The sequence below is a fragment of the Oreochromis niloticus genome, linkage group LG5 (genome assembly GCF_001858045.2).
Source record: "Oreochromis niloticus isolate F11D_XX linkage group LG5, O_niloticus_UMD_NMBU, whole genome shotgun sequence".
Taxonomy (NCBI): domain Eukaryota; kingdom Metazoa; phylum Chordata; class Actinopteri; order Cichliformes; family Cichlidae; genus Oreochromis; species Oreochromis niloticus.
The window spans coordinates 17,329,581-17,351,411 of record NC_031970.2 but is presented as its reverse complement, the minus strand read 5'-3'; the positions used below and the strand labels follow the sequence as shown (position 1 = coordinate 17,351,411).

Below are 21,831 nucleotides of genomic sequence, written 5' to 3'. Positions count from 1 at the left end.
TCTGCAGGTCTGGCAGTAATCAGGCCTGGGTGTGGCTCCTGAAATCGACTCAGTTTAAAAAAAAAATGTGGTTACTCACAGTTAATTCATGATTTCACAAAGGGGATGTGGGGAAGTAGCAGGGTAATTTTTTTTCACGTAGGGTCATAGGGTTTGGATATCTTCTTTCACGGTTAATAAATGAAATAATCATTTAAAAAAGTGCATTTTGTCAACAAGTGTGGGAAATATACGAAAAACTAAGAAATCGGGAAGGGAGCAAATGCTCCCCCCCTACAGCACTGTACTGAAATCATGATTACCACTTCCTACTTTAGAAGCGAAGTTGGGGCCCTGTTTACTGGATCTTTAAGTTAGGCTGCTTTGCTGAGAAAAATAAGCGAACACTGTGCTCTCTTAAACTGTATTGTGCTCGAATTAAATACGCATGTACAAAATTAGACGTGCTAAACATCGCTGCAAGGGGGCTGATGATAATTGTAGCATCTCCAGTTATAGAACTCCAATCGAAGGTTCTCTCTCCCTCTCTGCTGCAACGTGGGGTTTCCCAGCGCTGACTGCAGGGTTACCGCGCCCATCTCATCGCTCGGTGGCCGGACAAGAGTGTTACTACGGAAAGGGCAGATGTTAAGCTCGGCAAAAAGGAGACAGTAGGCTGTCTTGTTGGGTGAGCTTTAGTGAATTTAAAGATTGGCTTTTTATCTGCCTGGGCAGTGCCTACATTAAAGGGCTATAGTGGGTGTGATTCCCCCCTCTCCGTCCCCTCCCCTCTCCGGTTGGTTGACTGAGGTTGTCAAGCTCCCCCAGCCGTAGCCTGCGTTCGGGAAGGGCTACTCCTCGGAAAACTACGCTAGCTGGCTTAAGCTAGTTAGTAAGCTAGCGTTGTGGTGTTCGTTGATGCGTGGATCGGAGATACACACCGTCCCGTGTTCCAGTCAATGCCCAAACACAAAAACAGGCGCAAATTGAATCAGGTAAGGAAAAATGGAGCGACCAGCACACTGCTTTTAGAGCTGTAATTGTAACTGTTCGTACCTTTAGCTAATGAATTGTGGCGGAATTGAACTGCCCGGGGGTGGGGTAGCAGTAGCCTAGCCTTTTAGTTAGCAGCGGTTAGCTAGCGTTAAGTTGGCTATTTTGCCATAAGAGTGTTTGCATCGGTGGATCCCGGTGCAGAGTATTAGCTACAAATTAAATGACAGAACTTAACTAGTATCCAAGCAGCTGAGCAACATTAGCTACAATTAATGTCGGCGAAAGCTTCTAGCTGGCGTTAAAGTAATAATGTTGGCCCAGCGGAGGTGCTTCTTGATATAAAATGCATTGATAGCCATATGATATAAGAGACAACTGCAGTAATCATGCTTAAATTTAAAGCTTCACAGATTGCACTGACTTACATTATAATCGAAATGGTACATTTAAAGATTTTGTCAGTTGATGATGACATACTGGGTTGGGCTGGAACAATAAACGTCCCGTAATAACAGCAAACAGTGTTTTTCTTGTGATTAAAAAGAGGGGGTTATAGCATCACTTGTTAACTCTGCACACGCTTCTGTGGATTAAATTGCAACTCCTATTTAACGTAAATGCCATTGCCGCGTTTACACCCTGTTTTTACCAGCCGAGCAAATAAGTTAGCATATCGGTGCCTGTCTGCAACAAAACGGCCGCGTCGATGCAACGCCTTAACTCGTGTTGGGAACATTACTTATCAACAGCCAGCTAACTTGCAGGTTTCATGGATTTATTTTCTTTATTCTTTCTGTATTCATTTATTTTTTGAGAGGTCATTTGCTTTATGAAAAACACCCAGCCCCCCCTTTCCTCCCCCCTCTTTTTTCCTTCTTGCATTTGTCGCTTGCTGGAGTAAAACAGGCCATCGCCGCCCGACCTTGCAGTTTTACAGTCTTCCCCCTCCCTCCGTCTGCTGCAAGATTAAAAGGACCAAATAAATTTACGTGGTAATCAAATTAACTTGGAAGTACTGCGTTTAACAAGATTGTTAGTATGTAAGTAAGTGGATCAACGAAGGCCAGTCCACAAGCCAGTTTTCTGGTTTACCCACTGTTGCTTAAAAGCTAACTACATAGCACCCTGTGTAATTGCGGAAGAGCGGCGGAGTCTTCCCTGAAGTGACTGTGGTTACGTTATTTTGCATTAGATAATTCTGGCTATTTGGTTCGGGTGTTATGAAATTTTGCGAGTATTGCGTTACATTGACTTTGCTCGTTTCCAGGCATTTTTAACCCTTGTTTGTAACTGTTCTTAATAAGGTGACTTTAATTCTTGAATATTAGCTCTGTCCTGCCTGCAGGCCTACTCTGTCGAGCTTGCTAGCAAGCTAACTAGCGGACAGCAGTCTGCAAGATGGCGTTTAGCTGCATCTTCAGTGCAAGTCATATTATCATTACACTGTGCAGCACTCAGTATATTTGCCACCTTATTGTGCAGAATTGCGTGTAATTTCCTCCTGAAATGTGCGTGCAGCATCTGTAGAGTAACCTACTAAACAAATTCAAACCAAAAGCGGGGTTAAAACAGCTACCCGGCAGCCATTCAAATGCAACGCAAAGTCCAATGCAAATGATTTCATTGTGACTGTTGTAGGCAAATCACAGTACTGCACACAGTGTCTGTGTCAACTATCAGTACAACCCATACACTGTTGGTTAAACCTTTGCACGTTAGTTCGTGCTGTTGATTTATACTTGTACATTTTATTTCTGTCACAAAATCTGTTTGCATTGCTGTTAAAACTACCAGTAGTCTTTTGAAATTAATTGTATGTCACTGGATTCCTTCAGAAAGTAGTCCTACTTGTATCTGGTCACAACTGCATGAGAGGATCTGTAATAGGGTTGTGATGTCATTGGAAGCTGAAAATCCTGGCAATTTCTCAAAGCAAGTGCCTGGATTAGTTGTGTGTAAAAGAATTAAGATTAATCTCATCCTTTTATGATTGGAAAAACATATTTCTAATGCCTGGACAGGCTTTGCCAGCTGTTTACATTAGTGGACATGGATAGGATTAGAGACTCATTGACTGAGGATTTTAGCTTTTAGGATTATGGAGTTGCTCAGTGATACTGCTGGTTATGGCTTTTTCTGTGATCCAGCTTTAGACCTGTGAAACATTGCATTATTATTATTATTTAACAGTACAGATAAGCCGGTATGTTCTTGAGAACAAATGTTTATCTAGTAAAACATATACACATTTAACTGAAAATGTAGGAGACACCTTCTAAAATAGCAGACACAACCTGCCCTTAAGGGACTTGAAAACTAGTGAGCTGCAACTTCAGGCTGTTTGCCACTGCTCATTGTTTATCATGCAGTCAGCTGACCCTGATCAGGCGCTTGGAAAGGAGAAGTGATGAGGGAGAGGAACTCCTTAACTGTAAGCATCCACAGAGGTCAACAAGATTTAATTTTAATTTTTTTTAAAATTTCTGAATGTAGAATATTTAAAAATCAGATTTATAACATGACTCCAGGCTATTCCACATTAATATTTGCCACTGGAATTTATTTTTATTTTTTGGGGAAGTTGGCATTTAAAAAAAAAAAGAACAAAAGATTTGGGCGTCTCTTATTTCATCTGACTCAAGTTTGAATTTAAAACATTGAGCATTGAGTAGCACTTTAAAACTAACAGCTTTTCATAGTTCAGTTGTGATAGATACTCATCAGTTTAACTTAAAAGCCTTTAATTTAAATTCATTGGAAAAGTTCAAATGCAGGCAGAGTTACTTATCTAACCTCTTTTTTCTGTAGTTGTTTTCAACTCTGTGTACTAAATAAAAACTCTTACGTTTTATTTTTGAGTTCATGGCATTAATTATACTTAAAGTTAAGACAGAAAACTCTACATCAGTGTAGTAAATATTTCTAACAGTTATGAGTTTTTATTTTTCTCAGATTGAGAGAAGTCGGGAATATAATTTTAAAATTATGTTTTAAGAGGTTTTCAAGGTGAGAATGGCATCCTGCTGTCACTGGATGATGCTTAATCGTGATTACGTTCCATGACACATTTATTATAAGATTAATGAGCATAAGAGGATAACTTGAGTTAGAAAGGCCAACCAGTCAGACAACTTAAACGATAGTGTAGATAAGGTTGAGGAGACTTTCAGTCTTGTCCTGCAACTTCCAGTAACATAGGTGAGCTGACGGAAAAACACAAGGTAAGGTAACTGGTAGGGCAGTGCTGGTTAACTTGATCTTTAGTAACTTTACAATCATATTTAAATCTGTATTACATTTTTGCTTTTAATTTTTGGGTTAATTAGGTTTGGTAATGTTATTTATTTTGCACTTTTAAGTTGTTACATGTGTAACAAGTAAAATTTCTGAGCTTAACTTTGTGACCGTCGTCTGCAGTATCCATATAATAGAAGGAAGTTACAATTCTTTAGAAAGAATTTGGCTTCTAAGTGTTCACATGTCCTAACCATTCAATAACTCTTGAATCTGTAGAAAATTATGGCTGATCATACATTTGGTCAAAACCGAGAGTGTTTTCTCCAGTTTAGGTTGGTAACTTATTTACTCTTTGCAGTTCAATACAGAAGTATCTGTTTCCCATTTTAAATGCAAAGAGATGTCCCGCGTGAAGCTTCAGGTTGGTTTTGTAAAGTATTTTTGTTCACCGCACTTTCATAATTCATTAGATGGATCTTACCACAAGGTTATTTGTCTTACAGGATAACTGGAGTCAGTATAAGAAGATTTGTCCAACTAATAATCCTCCTACTGACCTTATTATTAAATTCAATACTATATTCATAAATCCATTCCTAACTGTTGATTGCAGCCATCTTTTAGGCGTTTCATTCTGCTACCTTAAGAAAACCTTGCTTTTCGTTACTCTAAGTATGCGGATGTGGACTGTGGACATTACTGAAATGGACAGTTAACAAATGTCCCAACCATAACAGATATTAAAATGATAGATGAATCTGTCAAGCTAAATGCAGTTTTAGTTCAGTATTGTACTGCTGAGCTTTTGTCTTTTTCTTGATATCTTCCATGTGAATGAAATCAGTGTCTCATACAAAGAAACTGATTTCAACACACTGGGAATGCTATATATATATATCATCAGTAAAATTAAAATGTATATATTTTATTAGCTGAACTTTGAACGTGCCTCGAGGCTCTGTATTAATATAAGTGGCTTATTGATCACTGAAATTCTGAGTATCCCAGGGATTGAGGTCAACAGGATAATGACTGCTTTTCGGATCACTGGAAAGTCATGCGTTAACAAGATTTGTCTGGCAATATGAATTGTGTGTCAGGATTTAGCTGGTGACATTGAGGTGAGAAAGTAAGGTTGAAGCATGAACTGCACATTGCATATATTGTAGGTAAACAATTTATTTGATTGAACTGATGGCAATCTTGGTGAAAGTCTTTGTCCACTGCAGGTCTGTGAGCTGCGTTCAGACCCATTTTGCGTTTGTCTTGTCTTCATTACAGCTTTGATTTAAAAATGGTTTGCTTGAAAGCTGAAAGTGCCTCATATTTCCTTTGTTTTTGTTGCTTTTTTAGAGCAACAAGTGCCCGTGGTAGCTGGAGTAAGGTAATTGAAAAAGCAGAATAAAATGAGTGAACTGGACCAGTTACGCCAAGAGGCAGAGCAGCTCAAGAATCAGATCAGAGTGAGTAACAAAGTATCACTTCACCACATAAAACCATACAGACGTTTATTCTGAAAAATTTGACAGCCCTTCCAGTAGAGACTGGTGTGAGATGGAAAAAATCTGACCAAAGTGTTGACCCTTTTTTGTTCTTGTTTTTTTTTCTCCTCAGGATGCCAGGAAAGCATGTGCAGATGCCACACTATCACAGGTGACATTTAACTTTTCATAGTGTTTGGGTTGAAAAGCATTTGATGGGAAATTAACCTTATAGCAATGTTTTACAGATCACAGCTAACATTGACCCCGTTGGCCGAATCCAGATGCGTACAAGACGAACGCTGCGGGGCCATTTGGCTAAAATATATGCCATGCATTGGGGAACAGATTCTAGGTAAAACCTAACAGCCAGAAGATGATTTGTGGAGCATAGTGAACTTTGTCTTTCAGCAGTTTATGCATATTTTTCTAGTTGTTTTTAACTCTGGATAAAAATAGATCCGTGACAACCTCTGGATACTGTGTTAGTGATATTCATATTACTGTTCTTTTCTTTTTTGTAGGCTCTTGGTCAGTGCCTCTCAAGATGGCAAACTTATTATTTGGGATAGCTATACCACAAATAAGGTAATTTCCTTCATTATTCTTTTATAATGAGGACTAATGGAATAATAGGCAAATCTTGTTTAATCTAGTTGACAGGTAATAACAACACAGCCTCACAAAGCGCAGACAAAAAAGTGTGGCCATCTTCATTCGGATGTTTTAAAACGTTTACATAGGTTGGATACTAATAGTGATCTTGAAATTAATAAAACTATATACATTTAGTTTACCTTTTAAGTTCTTCCTGTTGTACTATGTTGTACTTTTTTTATGGGATAAACCTATTTTTCGGAACCTATGAGGATATGTTGAAATGAAAAGAGGGAAAACTATATTTAAAAGTGTTGCAGATCAGCTGAGCGCGAGGCATTTGTGCCCTTTCCCCTGAGGCTGATGTGTCTGGTGTGCAGTTGTTGATATCGGAGGAACGAGTACACTGTTTTAATGCCTAAAAGGTAATCTGGCTTCTCCACCAAAGACAGAAGTTTCTTCGGGATCCTTAAAAAGCTTTCTGACTTGTTTGGGGTACTGAAGAACCTTTTGGGGTAATATAATTTAATGTGATACTGTGGACAATGATCCAGCTGGTAATAAAAAGATTAAAGGGTAATTCTTCCAACATTACAGGGTAGATAGAGGTTTGATTTGTTTATGGGATACTTTAATGCAAGGCTGGTTATTTCATCCTCTGTTTAATTAAGCTGTTGCATTATGGTGTCCCTAAGCAGCAGATTATTGACTGATATCACTTTTCCATTGAAATGGAAATATTACACGTTTGATTTTTACAGGATGCTGCCTAATATCTCAACAGTGCAGTCTCTTCTGAGTTGTAGCTTGAGTCACAAGAACTTACTTTGTGATCTGGCAGTACCTCACAATAGCTTGTTTTTATAGTTTATACTTGAAAAGAATTTTGCAATTATTTATTTATTTTTTTCTTAGAAACATATTTTGTTCAGTTTAAATTTCGGGGTTAGGCTTGTCCTCGAAGGAACCATTGGAAACTTGTCAGCAAGCCACCAGAGCGTTCTTTGCTGTAAGCTTTGGTTCACTGCTGCAGTCAGGTTGCTGCGCTCCAGAGATTTTTTTTTCTTTTTTTTTTTCTTTTTTTTTTTCTTTTTCTCTTAAAGGACCCTTGTGTTTGGCTTCTAACTACTCTACCATAAAGACCTTTTTGATGAAGTGCTGACATGGTCGTCTTCCTGGCAGGACTTTCTAAACTGTTTAATCCAATAATTTTGACATTGGTCAACTCTACTGAAGCCCTACACACAAATTTTAAGGACACATATCCAGCAGGACACAGCTGACTACAGTGTTGAGTGCTATAGCAAAGGGTCTGAATACTTGTTTAAAAGAAAGCTTGAAATTGTGAAGTGTAAAAAGTGAAGGAGCTGTAGTACTTTCTAAATTAACTGTACCTACAAGTATTGACATTTATTTTATGCTTTATAAAGGCAGACTGACATTGTTGTGTGTTAGTGTTTAAATGCCAAATTGAGTTATTCTAACATTGCTCTCCAAAAGGTATGTAATCCTATTTTAAAGTGTTTCTTTGGCAAAATGGAACTTAAGTCTCTGTGCATGTATGTATGTGTGTGTTTGTTACTCTATAGGTTCATGCCATTCCACTTCGATCTTCCTGGGTCATGACTTGCGCATATGCGCCTTCAGGAAACTATGTGGCCTGTGGTGGCTTAGATAACATCTGTTCCATCTACAACCTGAAAACCCGTGAGGGGAATGTACGTGTGAGCCGTGAGCTCGCTGGACATACAGGTAAATGGTTGTAAAAGTCTTCTCAAATAGCAAAGTATCAGTTAAAAACATGTTTCTTTTGCCATATTGTCTATGGTAACTTATAGTTGGATTCAACAAAACAGTGACATAAGGTTTATGTTGCTTTAAAAAAAATGCTAATACACATTTTTAATTTTCAATGAATTTTAAATAACTGATCTATTTACTGTTAATTGCTGTTGAGCGATAACTGCAAGTAGGGGTTAAATGTGCACTGCTAGTTCTACATTTGTCTTTCAGTTGTGTATTAATGACTTCTATTGACTCTCAATATCAGGATACCTGTCCTGTTGTCGCTTTCTTGATGACAACCAGATTGTTACAAGCTCTGGAGATACCACTTGGTGAGTGAAAAGATGACATTGAGTTTTGTTAATGAGCGGTTAACGTGCTAGACGGCAGGCAAACTGATTCTAAATCTTTTATTTCACAGTGCACTTTGGGACATTGAGACTGGCCAGCAGACAACCACATTTGCCGGACACACTGGTGATGTCATGAGCCTGTCACTGGCCCCTGACTCAAGGTTATTTGTCTCTGGTGCTTGTGATGCCTCTGCTAAACTCTGGGATGTTCGAGAGGGCATGTGCAGACAGACATTTACTGGCCATGAGTCTGACATTAATGCCATCTGTGTAAGTTCCATACACATGTAAATACAAGTGTTTTGCTTGCTAAATTTGTTTCCCTGCTTGTTATTACAATCGATAATTGGACAATAATTATTTCTGGTTTTGGAACTTTCAGTTTTTCCCTAATGGAAATGCCTTTGCCACGGGCTCTGATGACGCCACCTGCAGGCTGTTTGATCTGCGTGCTGATCAGGAATTAATGATCTATTCTCATGACAATATCATATGTGGCATCACCTCTGTGGCATTCTCAAAGAGTGGCCGCCTTCTTCTGGCAGGATATGATGACTTTAACTGCAATGTGTGGGACACACTAAAAGCTGATCGTGCTGGTTAGTATTGCTGAAAAAGCCTTTTATCTCCTTAGTGTTGGTAAATCCCAAGAGCACTTTGTAACATCCAAATTGATGTCACCTCTATGTCCTTAGTGCGTTACTGTTAACTAAATGACAATTATGATTGCCTATAGGTGTGTTGGCTGGACATGACAACCGCGTTAGCTGCCTGGGAGTTACTGATGATGGCATGGCAGTTGCAACAGGATCCTGGGACAGTTTTCTGAAGATCTGGAATTGAAGCCTGAAGGTTCTTTTATTGTTTGATTGTTTTTTCCACATTTTTATTTTGTTTTATTTTTTGTTTGTTTGGTTGTTTTGGTTTTGGTTTTGTTTTTTTGTTTTTTTTTTTTACATTTGTATCCAAATAAATGGCAATTTCCCTCCAAAATCCAGCTAACTTTACGCTTGTTCCACACTTGGTTGTAGTTTGTACGGGACACAATCAGTGCTTGATCTTTGTCCATCAAGTTTTAAGGTCTTAACCTGGCAGAATGTTAAAGAAGGCTAAACAGTAGGTCAGATTAGATTATTCAAATCTTAAATTTAACCTTTCTTTGTTTCTCAGATGTTCATTTAACTCCAAAGTTGACTGGAAGACCATTACAACTTGAGAATGTTCACAGCATCTTCTTCAACACTGTTTAAACTGACTTGGACACCACAAAAACGAAGGGAAACCAATGCCTTTCCTACACAAAGAAGAGCACAATTGTTTATCACCTAGTTAAGAAAGGATCTCCTGTGGTATCAAATCCGAAACTTGTGCATTCCTTCTTGGACCATTTTATGTTACCTTGAAAGAGAAAACAACACTATCATCCCATGCAAATGTGTGCGTCTTGAAAGCAAATGTTGGAGTGTAATTGTACAAATTATTTAACTTTTTTCCTTTTTTTTTTTTTTTCCTTTCTTTCTTTTTTCTTTTTTTTTTTTTTTAAAGATTTCTATTCTGATGGTTTGTTATTCTTGATGGCTTTCTTTTTTTCTTTTCTTTTTTTTTTGTTGTCATATTTCTTTAGTGGTTTTAGATATGTTTGAATTACAGCTTGTCTTTCTAATCCAGGTAAATCATATAAGACAGATGAGAAAAACATGCAGAAGTAAAAAGCTTGGATCATATTACACGAGCAGCTTTCAAAATGTCCATGATGTATTTATATACTAGCTGTTTTTGTTTCATCACAGCCTTTTGCACATGAAGCTTTGCCTCTCAACTAATACTGTGTTAACTAACCAAGCACATGCTATAAGTTATGAATGCTCATTCCAGTACAGAAAGAGTTATTACCAGTAAATTATCCAGTTAACCCCCTTAATTCTTGTACATGCCTTTGACTTTTGGTGGGAAGGGTTTGGTTTAGGGTGCTGAGGTAACTGAGGCATGGCTCGATTTTACTATATGAAAGGGGATTTGTGTTTCGTATCCACTTTGAGTGAAACACCTCACCTGACATAATAGACACTTCCTTTGCTTGGGACTGCAGTTGCAACTCTGTGAATGAAATGTACAAAATCAATGTCTGAAAATAATGGTCTGTTTTAAGTTAAGACATTTAATTTTGTCTGCCATGAGTTAATTTAGATGTGCATGCTGTAGACTTGCTTTCAATGGTGCAAAAATCCTAGATTTTTCTTTTGTTTCCAAAAAGGAGAGTAACCTGTTGATTGAACTTAATAGAGGCCAATTTATTTTTGGCTCAAACTCTGCATACATACATCATGTACTAATACTGGTAACGCTATGCACCAGAGTGAGCAAGAATGGAAACAGACTTATTATTGACTGCATACTTAATGTAAATTATGCTTACCAGTTCTATTGATGCCAATTTTGTAATAATTATAACAATCATTGTGAGAAATCTATCCTTGAAAAGTCCTTCTCTCTCCTTCAAATCTTCACACACACAATGGAACAAAAATGTCCTCACACACTGTCCCTTTTTTTTTTTTTTTTTTTTTTTTTTTTTTTTTTTGTTTCCCCCCCCCCCCCTTTTGGTCTTAAATTGAAAATTGGAACATCTGAATGACAACATTTTCACTGTATACAGAAGCACTTTTGTTAAAGTTGTGACATATTTTCACTTTACTTTCTTTTCTTCTTTTTTTTTTTTTTTTTTTTTTTTTTTTTTCCTTTCTGCGATGATGTACAATAAATGTGATGTATTAGTGTGTGGCCACAAGTGAAAATGCAATTCAACTGAGGTGGATTCCCTTTTCTCTTTCCATTAATATTATAGAGCTCTGCACCCTTATGTACCTATTCACTTTTTGTATTTCATTTCGGTCTGTTGGTGTTCCACGGTGAGCTGGATGCAAGATAGATACTGTACTAAATTGTACTGTTATTGATTGGAAAATGTAATAAAAAGCTGTTTGAGATCTTGCTTTGTTGTGTTTTTGTGAGGGTTCTGCCTGAATCTTCTGATGTGCCATTTAAACAATTCACTGCTTTGTGCAGCTTTGAGTTTTTGGAGGGAGCCTTAAAAAACTAACTTGTATGCAGTAATGGTATTGCATTCACTAAAGAGAGACCGGATTTGTTTTTCTGACCTATGCAGAAGGAATTGTGATGCATGTGGATGCAGAAATTTGAGTTTTTTAAAATTGTGTAACAGTGCTTGTATTATTACTCTTTATTATCAGATTCCAGCAACATAATTTTATATGGTACTTTTTTTTTCTTCCAAGGATTTCTGTCATTCAAAGTCATTTTCACATGACGTGAAGTAAAATTTTTCACTTGCCCCCTGGTTAAAAACCAAGACGAAGGCCCTGCCGGTCGCAGCAGATGGCCGCCCCTCCCTGAGCCTGTTCTGCCGGAGGTTTCTTCCTGTTAAAACGAGAGTTTTTCCTTCCCACTGTCGCCAAAGTGCTTGCTCATAGGGGGTCATACGATTGTTGGGTTTTTCGCTGTATCTACTTAACAATATAAAGCGCCTTGAGGCGACTGCTGTTGTGATTTGGCGCTATATAAATAAAATTGAATTGAATTGCTTCTGCTGGTGTAGATGTCTGTGCTGGTGGGGCTTTCGCCACCCTCACCAGAGTACCAGCATGCCTCAGGTTCATGAGATAGAATTGGTGTCCCTTCTTAAGTAGGTAGCAAGAGCTATGGCTCCAGGTAAAGTTCTCAATGAGATACACCAAGGTACCTGAAGGTGGAGGCCACTCCCACAGATGAAGTGCAGAGGAGGGGAGTTTCCTTTCCTACCGAAATCAATGATCATCACCTTTATTATCCCTGCACCAGCTTCCGTTGCTTTACCTCTTGTCTGTAGTTAGTCAATGTTGATCCCCAAACTTCTAAAATTGGTTTGTAAAACTGCTTTATGCACATGAAACTTTCAAGTTTTATTTTTCAAGTGAACAACATGCCATGCAAAAAGACCAATTATCTGAAAATTACTTAATATTAAAAAAGCCAGTCTCTTCATCATAACTGGATTCTTTTAAGTTCACCCCCAACCGACGCAATAATGCATTTTACATTAACATGGACATGACAGCTATGCTTTAGACACGCTCCGGCCTTTTGAAATTTTAAAGGCGGGAGCGCATTTACCTACAATTTAAAAATGTAGGTAAATACTTGTGATCCTAACTTCTTATTAGCCGCCTGTCTTTCAAAGTTTGTATAGCTCATTCAAACCGCCATCTTCCAATCTCCAGCCAACAAACGGAAGCTGTTGTTGTAGATGACATACACTAGGCCTTATTTACTCCGTTTACTGGGGGAGGGAAACAAAATTCACAATTAACTGTTAAGTTTAATTCTTTATATTAAATTTAATTAATATAAACCAGTAAAGTACAACAAAAATATTAGCCTTAGAATGCATTACGCACGTACTTACTTACAACTGCTACTTACTTTTGCCGACACAGACAGGACACGGCCCCCCGCCTCCCCGGTTGAAATGAAACCTTCCAGTTTAATGACGTAGTTCCTCCTTCGCTTAGATAATGCCATTTTGCTCGCCTTACATGGCGCTATTATTTTTCGCCTCGTGGAAAAATACTCGTCTGAGCTTTCCTTACTTTGCATGTTGGATGAGACAAGCGCTTTATTTAAGTTGCACGACTCCTCTGGGCCGAGCAAACTATTTTTAGGAAAACGTTCCATCTTTTTCTTTAGCTGACGAATTTGCGCAGTTTTCTTTTCAACAGGCACGTTAGAACGGTCGTCGTCCGGTGTTGACGGCACAGATCCCCGTCCCAGCAAACAAAGGAGCAGTAAGATCGTTGCCCGCTTTTTAGCGCAATCTAAAAGTACCATTATTGATTAAATAATTTGGAAATAAATTAGCCCTGACGCCGTTTTAGTTTTTTATATTTGAGAAGTCTTTGTCTCAAGTATAATAAACAGTTTAGCCTGACTCATTCAGTCCTGTTAGCGTCATCGGCTAAGGTTAGCCGATTCTGTGGACAATTAGCGAGCTAACCGCTAGCATTGTTTTGCTTCTGCGAATAAGTTTTATTTTTGCGGGGAAATGGCTGAGGTGTACATTCGAGTGGCGGAGGAAGAAAATGAGGAGCCCATGGAGATTCCCTCCGAAGACGACGGCACTGTTCTTCTTTCCACCGTGGCGGCTCAGTTTCCTGGGGCTTGCGGCCTGCGGTTCAGGAGCCCCGTGTCTCAGTGCATGAGAGGAGTGCGACTCGTGGAAGGGGTCCTGCACGCGCCAGAAAATGGATGGGGGAATGTCGTGTACGTGGTGAACTATCCGAAAGGTAAGGATTGGTGCTTTCCTTGTTCTTATTTACACCTAGAGACTTTATCCGAACAGGTGTGCAGATGTTATTTATAATTCATGAAGTAGCCTCAGGTTACTGAAAATAGATAAGTGACGTGAGAAGTGGTTTGGCCACGCCCACCAGAGTTCAGGCACTAAATCCATTCATTAAAAAGAGCACCATAGGATTGATTTTGTTCCTTAAATTCCTTCTGCCAAACCAAGTACCTGTAGTGCATTGGAGGTAATCTATATTGCTGGACTTTGTTTTGAAGGGCATGATTATTTTAACCTTACCATTTGGTGGAATTTTTGTTTCGCCCGATTCCATTAAGGACCTTTTTAATTAAGATTATATGTGTACGGATAATTAAATCAAGTACCTCCAATGTCAAGCTTTTAAAATCACTTTTAAACTTGAATTGGTGCATCAACGAGGTGACAAGATTTAATGATGGGCCAAGGGTTTTCCAGCATCGTTATTTTTGGTGCCCTTAGAACTGACTGCTTTTTCAACAAAGGAAAATCACGACAACTGTGATTTTAAAATTATCATTATTATTTAAGTGGTGTACAATTTGTTTTATTAAATGTCAAGAGAAAGAGGGAAATGCATAAACTACTAACTATATGAGATTTTTATATTTTGCATTTTTGTTGTATAGCTCTTCATGTATTTAAATTTTTTTTCCCATTTTTTCCGTATAGACAATAAAAGAAAAATGGATGAAATCGATGCCTCTTCTGCCGTGAAAATGAAGAGGGGAGATATGAAAACATCGGACCTGATTGTATTGGGTCTTCCTTGGAAAACGACCGAACAGGACCTTAAAGATTACTTTAGCACGTTTGGAGAAGTCATTATGGTTCAGGTATTACTTGAATAGTAAAACATTTGCATTGATTTGCAATTTTTATTTATGTATTTTTTTAAAAAAAAAAAGTTTTTATTTTTGTTGGTGATTTATTTCTTTTGTTTTTTTTTCTTCTTTCATAGGTAAAACGAGATGCCAAGACCGGAAACTCTAAAGGATTTGGCTTTGTGAGGTTCACAGAGTATGAAGCTCAGGAAAAGGTGATCTCTCAGCGCCATATGATCGATGGGAGGTGGTGCGACTGCAAGCTCCCTAACTCGAAGGTGAATATGGTAATGCCCATGCATATACCCACACACTATGGGAATCAAAACTAAGCTAATACTGTGGTTAACAATCTGTAATGCTAATGCACCCTCCTTTCCTGTTTACAGCAAGGTCCTGATGAGCCACTAAGAAGCCGCAAAGTGTTTGTAGGCCGTTGCACAGAAGACATGACCACAGATGATCTACGACAGTTCTTTATGCAGTATGGAGAAGTCACAGATGTGTTCATTCCCAAGCCATTCCGTGCTTTTGCCTTTGTTACATTTGCAGATGATCAGGTAACGTATGAAATATGTAGAAGGTATTACTTTCCTTCTTTGTTGGTGTTGCTTGCATCCACATAATCTAACTTTTTTCTCCCTTCACAGGTTGCCCAGTCTCTCTGTGGAGAAGACCTTATTATCAAAGGAGTCAGTGTTCACATCTCAAATGCTGAGCCCAAACATGGCAATAGGCAGTTTGATCGCACAGCACGATTCGGAAATGGTTTTGGGGCTCAAGCATTTGGTAGCAGCCGTAGTGGGTTAGGGAGCAGCACTAACAGTAGTCTGGCTAATTTTGGTTCCTTCAGCTTGAACCCTGCCATGATGGCTGCTGCACAGGCTGCTCTGCAGAGTAGTTGGGGTATGATGGGTATGCTGGCTAGCCAGCAGCAGACATCCACCTCAGGCAGCACCTCCAGTGGAACGAGCTCTAGTAGAGACCAGAGTCAGTCTTTCAGTACAGGCAACAGCAACTACGGCACCAGCTCAGCCAGTCTTGGCTGGGGAACAGGGTCAAACTCTACAACCAGTGGTAGTGGGTTTAGCTCAGGTTTTGGGTCCAGCATGGAGTCAAAGTCATCTGGGTGGGGTATGTAAGTTAAGTGTTTGTATGGTAAGTATTGCGAGAAAGATGAGTCATTTCGAAATTTATTTCTGGTGTTGATGCGTATCTGAAAACTTAACACTTTTGTGTGAAGATGTTTTGTACATTTGGAAAAAAATGCTAAAGATTTAATTTAGGAAGTGTTGAAGTGAATTGTTTACCAGGATGTCTGAGAAAAGTGCTATTTTTGCTGTCTCATTTGTTTGTATCCATTTCAACTGGATTCTCTAATGCATGTATTGTGAAATGTGATAACCATTTTTGAAAATGCATGAATGTTTGTGGTTCACCATTATCCGGCATTGCCATCGACCTAAAAGGCAATCTTGCATTGGGAAGAATCTGGTTGAAACATAAATGTTTTAAGTGCAACTTTATTTGCAGTCAAGTTCTATGGAAAAGCCTTCATTGAAATCTCTTCTGCAGTTCACCTCTCTTCCATTTCCCCGCGAGGAAGCTCCTCTTTGGCAGCATTCTTGGGGTGATATCGGTATCATTCTCCCTCTTCCCACCTGTAAATGCTATGCCATCAAAGAACGGCTTCACTCCGCATGTTCTAAGAGACGGTGGGTGTTTTCACTTTTATCCACTTTTACATGGAAAGAACAGCGCAACTGACATTTTAAGAACTGATGAGTGCGATTGAGGATGGCTTGTGGCGAAGAGTGAAGCGATGAGTGAGCGAACGGAGAGAGACGCGTGAAACGGACTGGTTGTGCAGTGAAAGAGCCCAAGTTGACTGCTTTCTGAGTGTGTGAGTGGAAGCTGCAGATGCTACGAGCGCCTCCCCTAACATGGACATTGTTTAATTAGTACTTCAAGATTTTTTTTTTTTTTAATCTTTGCAAGTTTTTCCTTATTCTTAAGTATGTCTGTCAAGTGCAGAAATATCGAAATGTAGTGGAATGTTGTGATGAATATTTGTATTGCTTATATTATCTGATTTGAATGCTGTATGGTGTGTGCTTTCATGTTAATGAACTGATCTGTAAGTGTGTACTTGATGTGGATGACACCTGCTGAAGACACTGGGGGACGCGAGTGATGGTGTGCGAACGTGGAGTGGTGTGTCCAATGGTTCCCAGTAGATTTTGTTTGTGAGGTGTTTATAAACATGTCAAATGAAGGGAGTTCTCTAATAAAGTTCATTTGAATAGATGCTTAGTTGATATTACTTGAGTCAAGTTTGTCAAATCAAAAACCATCTAATTCGATTCACACATCTAGGGACTTTGGGCTCTGCTGGTCGAGGTCTCCGTTTGAACCCTGACTGAAGTCTGTTCTGAAGGAAGAAGATGGAAGTTCCAACACTTTCAGTGTGTGGCCTTCTCAGACATGACATGGGGTAGTACCTGTCTTTTTGCTGCTTTTGATGGCTTATTCGTGAATGATCCCCTTTTTTATTATCCACAGCTACTTATAAGGTACTGGGAAGGTTAAACAGTCCAGCTCAGCAATGTGGCTTTGCTTTCCTTCAGCAATATTCTCTCCCCCAAATTGGCTATTATACTAGAGCTAATGTCAAGTTTCTGTGCCTTGGAATTGGGGGTTTGTTTTAAGAGTCTCACTGCAAAACATGAAGGGAACTTTACAGTCCCAAGTAAAACACAAGATGCAGTTTCTGTAGGGTCACTTTGGCTTTAAAAATCAAGTTTAATGTTTCATTCATACATGGTAACAAATCAGGTCAAAATTGTTACATGCACTAAAATTTGACATCACATTAGTAGATCCTGGGATGAAACTTTGCACTTATTTGCTCCAAATCTAGGCTACATAACTGTTTTGACAGGCACATGTCCCATGAAAGAACTAAGACTTTTGTTGGCTCTCGGCTTATCAGATACATGTAAGTCAGTCTTCATGTTTATTTGATTGATTGGGCTCAAATCAGATACCGCAGGCTTGCCTGTGTCCTGTCCTTATTCTCTGCTTTCCTCCTCAGTTTCTATGTTCTTTCTCTTTGCAGTAGTCTTCTTTTTTAAACTCATGTGCTCCTGGGTCAGTTCGTCACTTTTATTTTGTATGTAGATGGACTGAAATAAATAAAGGCAAATTAAACATTAAATGTGCTGTCTGCTGTAGATTATATACGCAATACACAGGTTCAGTAAACAATTATTTGAAATTATTTTAGTGGTTAACATTGGCATAACTACATGTTTGTTGTACTGTAAGTTAACTGTACAGAAATCATTTGTCACTGAATGTGTTGTTTTTTTGAACAACTCACCAAAGCAGTACTGCGGCGGGCTACAAGTTTCACATCATCTACAGACACGGTGCTTCTTTTAGCATGCCTGAAAAATTTGGGATTGGAAGCCATGTGGGCATATTTGAATAGCTGCAGTTTGAGTAACAAAGTATTTTTGGTTAAGTTGTTAATATGGTGCTGGGAAGAAAAAAAATGCTTACCTTGCAAAAGCCTCCAGGTCTTTTGCAAATATATCTGTTAAAAACAAAGAGTGAAATGTTGATTTCAGTCCGTTGCAAAACTGCATTAATGTTGACCATTGTGGATCCTCTGTCCACTTATGAGTTAGAATCATTTCAGCTCCATTCATTTCCATAGCTATTGCTCAAAAGTTAAGTAAACATAAGGGAAAGTGAGCACAGTATAACAAGGTAAACCTGACATATTGCAGTTTTCAGGTAAATGGACCATTTTGAAGCCATTTCACCTTCTTTGATGCAAATGAAAGAGAACAGGTTCACTAGAGGTGAAACAAGATGCCCCCAAAAAGGAAATGGTTTTGCAGGTTGTGGCTTTCTCCTTATCCATCCTGACTGATACGTGCTTCCGGTGATGCCTTTCTGTCCAGCCCTCCTCCTCTAATAGCCCATCTCCTGGTTTCTCCTCCACACTATGCTTGGAAACAAAAATCTTGTGACAGACCATATGGATGTGCTAAACTGGAGGAGCTGGACTGCCTGTGCAACCTAAAAAGGCTGCAGGTGCTATTTCATGTTCCAGTAATGACAAGGACAACAACGAAAAGCAAAACTATATATATATATATGTGTGTGTGTGTGTGTGTGTGTGTGTGTGTGTGTATATATATATATAAAATATATAAATAAACAAGAGAAAATGTGAGAGCGCTGTCTATGGCCACCACCTGTATTACATTTTTAACTTGATAAACCTAACACACCACAACAAAAGACTACTGTACATGGACCAAACTTGACTACATTATTATTTTGACACAATTTTTGAATTCAGTGACAATTCTTAATTAAGTAACTGCACTTTATTCCAGGAATGGGGTTTAGGTTAAGCATAGGAAAAGTGTGTTTCCTGTTCTCTTTCTGAACTCAAGAAACCCAGAGTTTACCTTTGTCTCTTTTCCTTTTTGATGAAATCTAAGGAGTTCTGTAATGCCATTTCATTTCTACAATCCATACCAAAGAGGATATTAGGAAAAAAAGCTGGAATTTTATCCCCATTTGTAGACTAAATTTTACATGCTTGCAAATTGTTGATTTAATCTGAGCCTAGAAGGAAAACTATACAGTCTTGATAATGCAAAAATAATTTTACATGTGACTGGTCAAATCATATGATATATATATCATATGGTATATGTTGAAATATGCTCATTAAGAAAAGAAGACTGAAAACTACTACTTGAATGTAACTGAATTACAAAAAAGAAGAATAAGCTAAAAACTGAATTTCATAATAATTTCATATGAAGAGCTATATTAAGTTTTCTAAACAATATAACTGTATTTTGGGTTTAAAAATACAAAACTGTACATTATGAGCTGTGACTGAATCTCTGCATGATATTTCATATATCCCTTATTGAAAAATGTGAGATAGAGCTGCTGCTAGGCAGGGTATGTAAATACCGCCACACTTTGTACTGACGTGCCAGTAAATTTTTATATTTTATAACATACACCATCAAAGAATAAACAATGTTAACACACATACACTCATTCACTTTATTATGTACACCATGCTATAGTCCTGTTTTGGACCCCTTTTGCTTTCAGGACTGTCTTAATTCTTCATGGCATAGATTCAATAATGTGCTGGAAAAAGTCCTCAGAGATTTTGGTCCATATTGACACGTTAGCGTGACATAGTTGCTAGAGATTTGTCACCTGCACATCATGATGTGATTCTCTTTTTCAACCACATTCCAAAGGTACTGTTGGATTGAGATCTGGTGACTGTGCAGGCTATTTGAGTACAGTGAACTCACTGTCATGTTCAAGAAACCATTTTGAGATAATTTGAGGTTTGTCACATGATGTGCGATTCCTTTGGAAGCCAGAATAATACACCATGTCATACAATGGATATTACTATTGGCATAAAAGAGAGGACATGGTCAGCAACAATACTCAGGTAGGCTGTGGTGTTTAATTAATGATCACCAGGTACTAACAGACTGACAGTTCATTCATTCATTTTCTACTGCTTATCCAGGGCCAGGCAGCAAAAGCAGCAACCTAAGCTGAGAAGCCCAGACCTCCCTCCACCTCAGCTACCAACTGAACCATTGATACAAGACAGGATAGATCCATGCTTTCATGTTGTTTATGCAAAATCCTGGTCCTGCCATCTGTTGCAGCACAAATTGAGAATCAGCAGACCAGGCAACATTTTTCAAATTTTGTAATGTACAATTTTGCTGATTCCATGTGAAATGTAGCTTAAGTTTTCTATTCTTAGCTGACAAGAGCGGAAGCCGGTGTGGTATTCTACTGCTGCAACCCATCTACTTTGATATACTGTGCTGATGCGCTTCTGCATACATTAGTTGAAATGAGGGGTTATTGTGTTATTGTTGCCTTCCTATCACCTCAAAACAATCTGGCCAGGGATCTGGCCAACAAAGCATATTCACTCAGGGAAATGGGCTTCCTGTATATTTTCTCTTCTTCAGACCACTCTATAAACGCTTGAGATGGCTGTGTGCGGAGGAAAAAAAAAAAAAAAAAAAATCACAGTAGTTTCTGAAACACTCGGAAAACTAACCGCATCACGTTTAAAGTCACTTAACCCCCCCCCCCCCCCCAATTCTAGTGTACACTCGCCGAGTTGGTGCAATCTGATTGGCTGATTAGAAATCAGGTGTACCTAATAAAGTGGTCAGTGAGCGGATGTCCTCATTAGTTGAACACCTACCACACTGTCTGAATGTCGTCTCGGCTATTGCCGCTATAGCTTGTCGGCTGAACTGTCTCCGGTGGTCTTCACCGATCTTCTGGCAGAGACGACCCACTGTATAATGAACTGCAGCTTTTAACCTCTAAAACCCCAAAAACACATCACGTTAAAACACATAACGGTCTTGTGCAGTAGCTTTCGCACAGACCCCTTTGTGATAGCTAATATTAGCCAAACAGGCAAGCAGTGAAGCAAACTGAAACACTGTTACCTGGTGAGTTTCCTCTGTATCCACTGACATTTTCAAGTGGAAGAACTGTTGACAAACCAAACCGAAGATTTCCCAGACAACCACAACAAAGTCGGCAAAAAGGAAAGTCACAAACTGGAGGTTAGCTACTGCTGAAAACACGATATGTAACCTGTAAACTGATTTTTAAGTTATTTGCTCTGAGGTAACTGTCTGATATCTACAAAATTAAACTCGCGGCATAAATGCGTCAACAAACCAACGACTCCGCCGCTTCTTCTTCAGTGTTTTGCTTCGATTGGTGTCCAGAGGTTCCGCTTACTGCCCCCTCCTGGTGTTATTAGTCTTTTACATTTTAGTTCACTTCCAACCAGTGCTTTGACTGTGGAAAAAATGACGTCACCATTTTTTGACTTCCCTAAAGTCAAGCCCAAACGTCTCTATCGCCCCCTGGTGTCTGGCTGCCGTAAAGGCTATTAACCCCACACACTCAATGTTAGTGTAAGTAAAACACTAAAGTCCACCTCAGATATACATATAAAATACACGTTCTTCCATGTTACTTAACATGTGTTCGTGTGGTCAATGGGTGACTTCTCCCAAAAGTCTGATTTTAATTAATAACTTCTAAAATGGTAAAACTGTGGTCTGACAGAGTTATGATGACAGCTTTGA

General features: G+C 38.8%; 3 protein-coding genes across 10 annotated transcripts; 2 read left to right on the top strand and 1 right to left on the bottom strand.

Annotated features, from left to right (window-relative positions):
• Positions 1-482: 482 nt before the first annotated feature.
• gnb1b (guanine nucleotide binding protein (G protein), beta polypeptide 1b) lies at positions 483-11,420 on the top strand. 4 transcript variants are annotated; one of them, XM_005453500.4, is made up of 11 exons: positions 483-974; positions 5,566-5,675; positions 5,827-5,865; positions 5,942-6,048; positions 6,218-6,281; positions 7,880-8,042; positions 8,341-8,407; positions 8,497-8,698; positions 8,811-9,027; positions 9,165-9,280; positions 9,599-11,420. In XM_005453500.4, exons 2-10 carry the CDS (start codon positions 5,619-5,621, stop codon positions 9,269-9,271), a joined length of 1,023 nt encoding a protein of 340 aa, XP_005453557.1. In that variant the 5' UTR covers positions 483-974; positions 5,566-5,618; the 3' UTR covers positions 9,272-9,280; positions 9,599-11,420. The 4 variants fall into 4 exon arrangements, with proteins under 4 accessions (XP_005453557.1, XP_005453560.1, XP_005453559.1 ...); XM_005453503.4 differs by lacking the exon at positions 483-974 and adding an exon at positions 1,631-1,739; XM_005453502.4 differs by lacking the exon at positions 483-974 and adding an exon at positions 1,867-1,967.
• Positions 11,421-12,987: 1,567 nt separating this feature from the next.
• On the top strand, positions 12,988-17,631 carry tardbpb (TAR DNA binding protein b). Of its 4 annotated transcripts, none has more exons than XR_266374.4 (6): positions 12,988-13,767; positions 14,478-14,641; positions 14,767-14,916; positions 15,019-15,189; positions 15,280-16,344; positions 17,006-17,631. XR_266374.4 is itself a non-coding variant. In XM_005453505.4 (6 exons), the coding sequence occupies exons 1-5, from the start codon at positions 13,527-13,529 to the stop codon at positions 15,769-15,771; spliced, it is 1,218 nt and encodes a 405-aa protein (XP_005453562.1). In that variant the 5' UTR covers positions 12,988-13,526; the 3' UTR covers positions 15,772-15,787; positions 16,205-16,942. The 4 variants fall into 4 exon arrangements, 3 of the variants coding, with proteins under 3 accessions (XP_005453562.1, XP_003448367.1, XP_005453561.1); XM_005453505.4 differs by lacking the exon at positions 17,006-17,631 and having other exon boundaries at positions 15,280-15,787; positions 16,205-16,942; XM_003448319.5 differs by lacking the exon at positions 17,006-17,631 and having other exon boundaries at positions 14,767-14,907; positions 15,280-16,942.
• Positions 17,598-21,569, bottom strand: cenps (centromere protein S). 2 transcript variants are annotated; one of them, XM_005453506.4, is made up of 6 exons: positions 21,416-21,569; positions 21,178-21,222; positions 20,925-21,048; positions 18,194-18,227; positions 18,012-18,078; positions 17,598-17,814 (listed from the first exon to the last, which is right to left on the bottom strand). In XM_005453506.4, exons 2-6 carry the CDS (start codon positions 21,205-21,207, stop codon positions 17,701-17,703), a joined length of 369 nt encoding a protein of 122 aa, XP_005453563.1. In that variant the 5' UTR covers positions 21,208-21,222; positions 21,416-21,569; the 3' UTR covers positions 17,598-17,700. The 2 variants fall into 2 exon arrangements, with proteins under 2 accessions (XP_005453563.1, XP_019214784.1); XM_019359239.2 differs by having other exon boundaries at positions 21,178-21,534.
• Between the last annotated feature and the right edge of the window lie 262 nt (positions 21,570-21,831).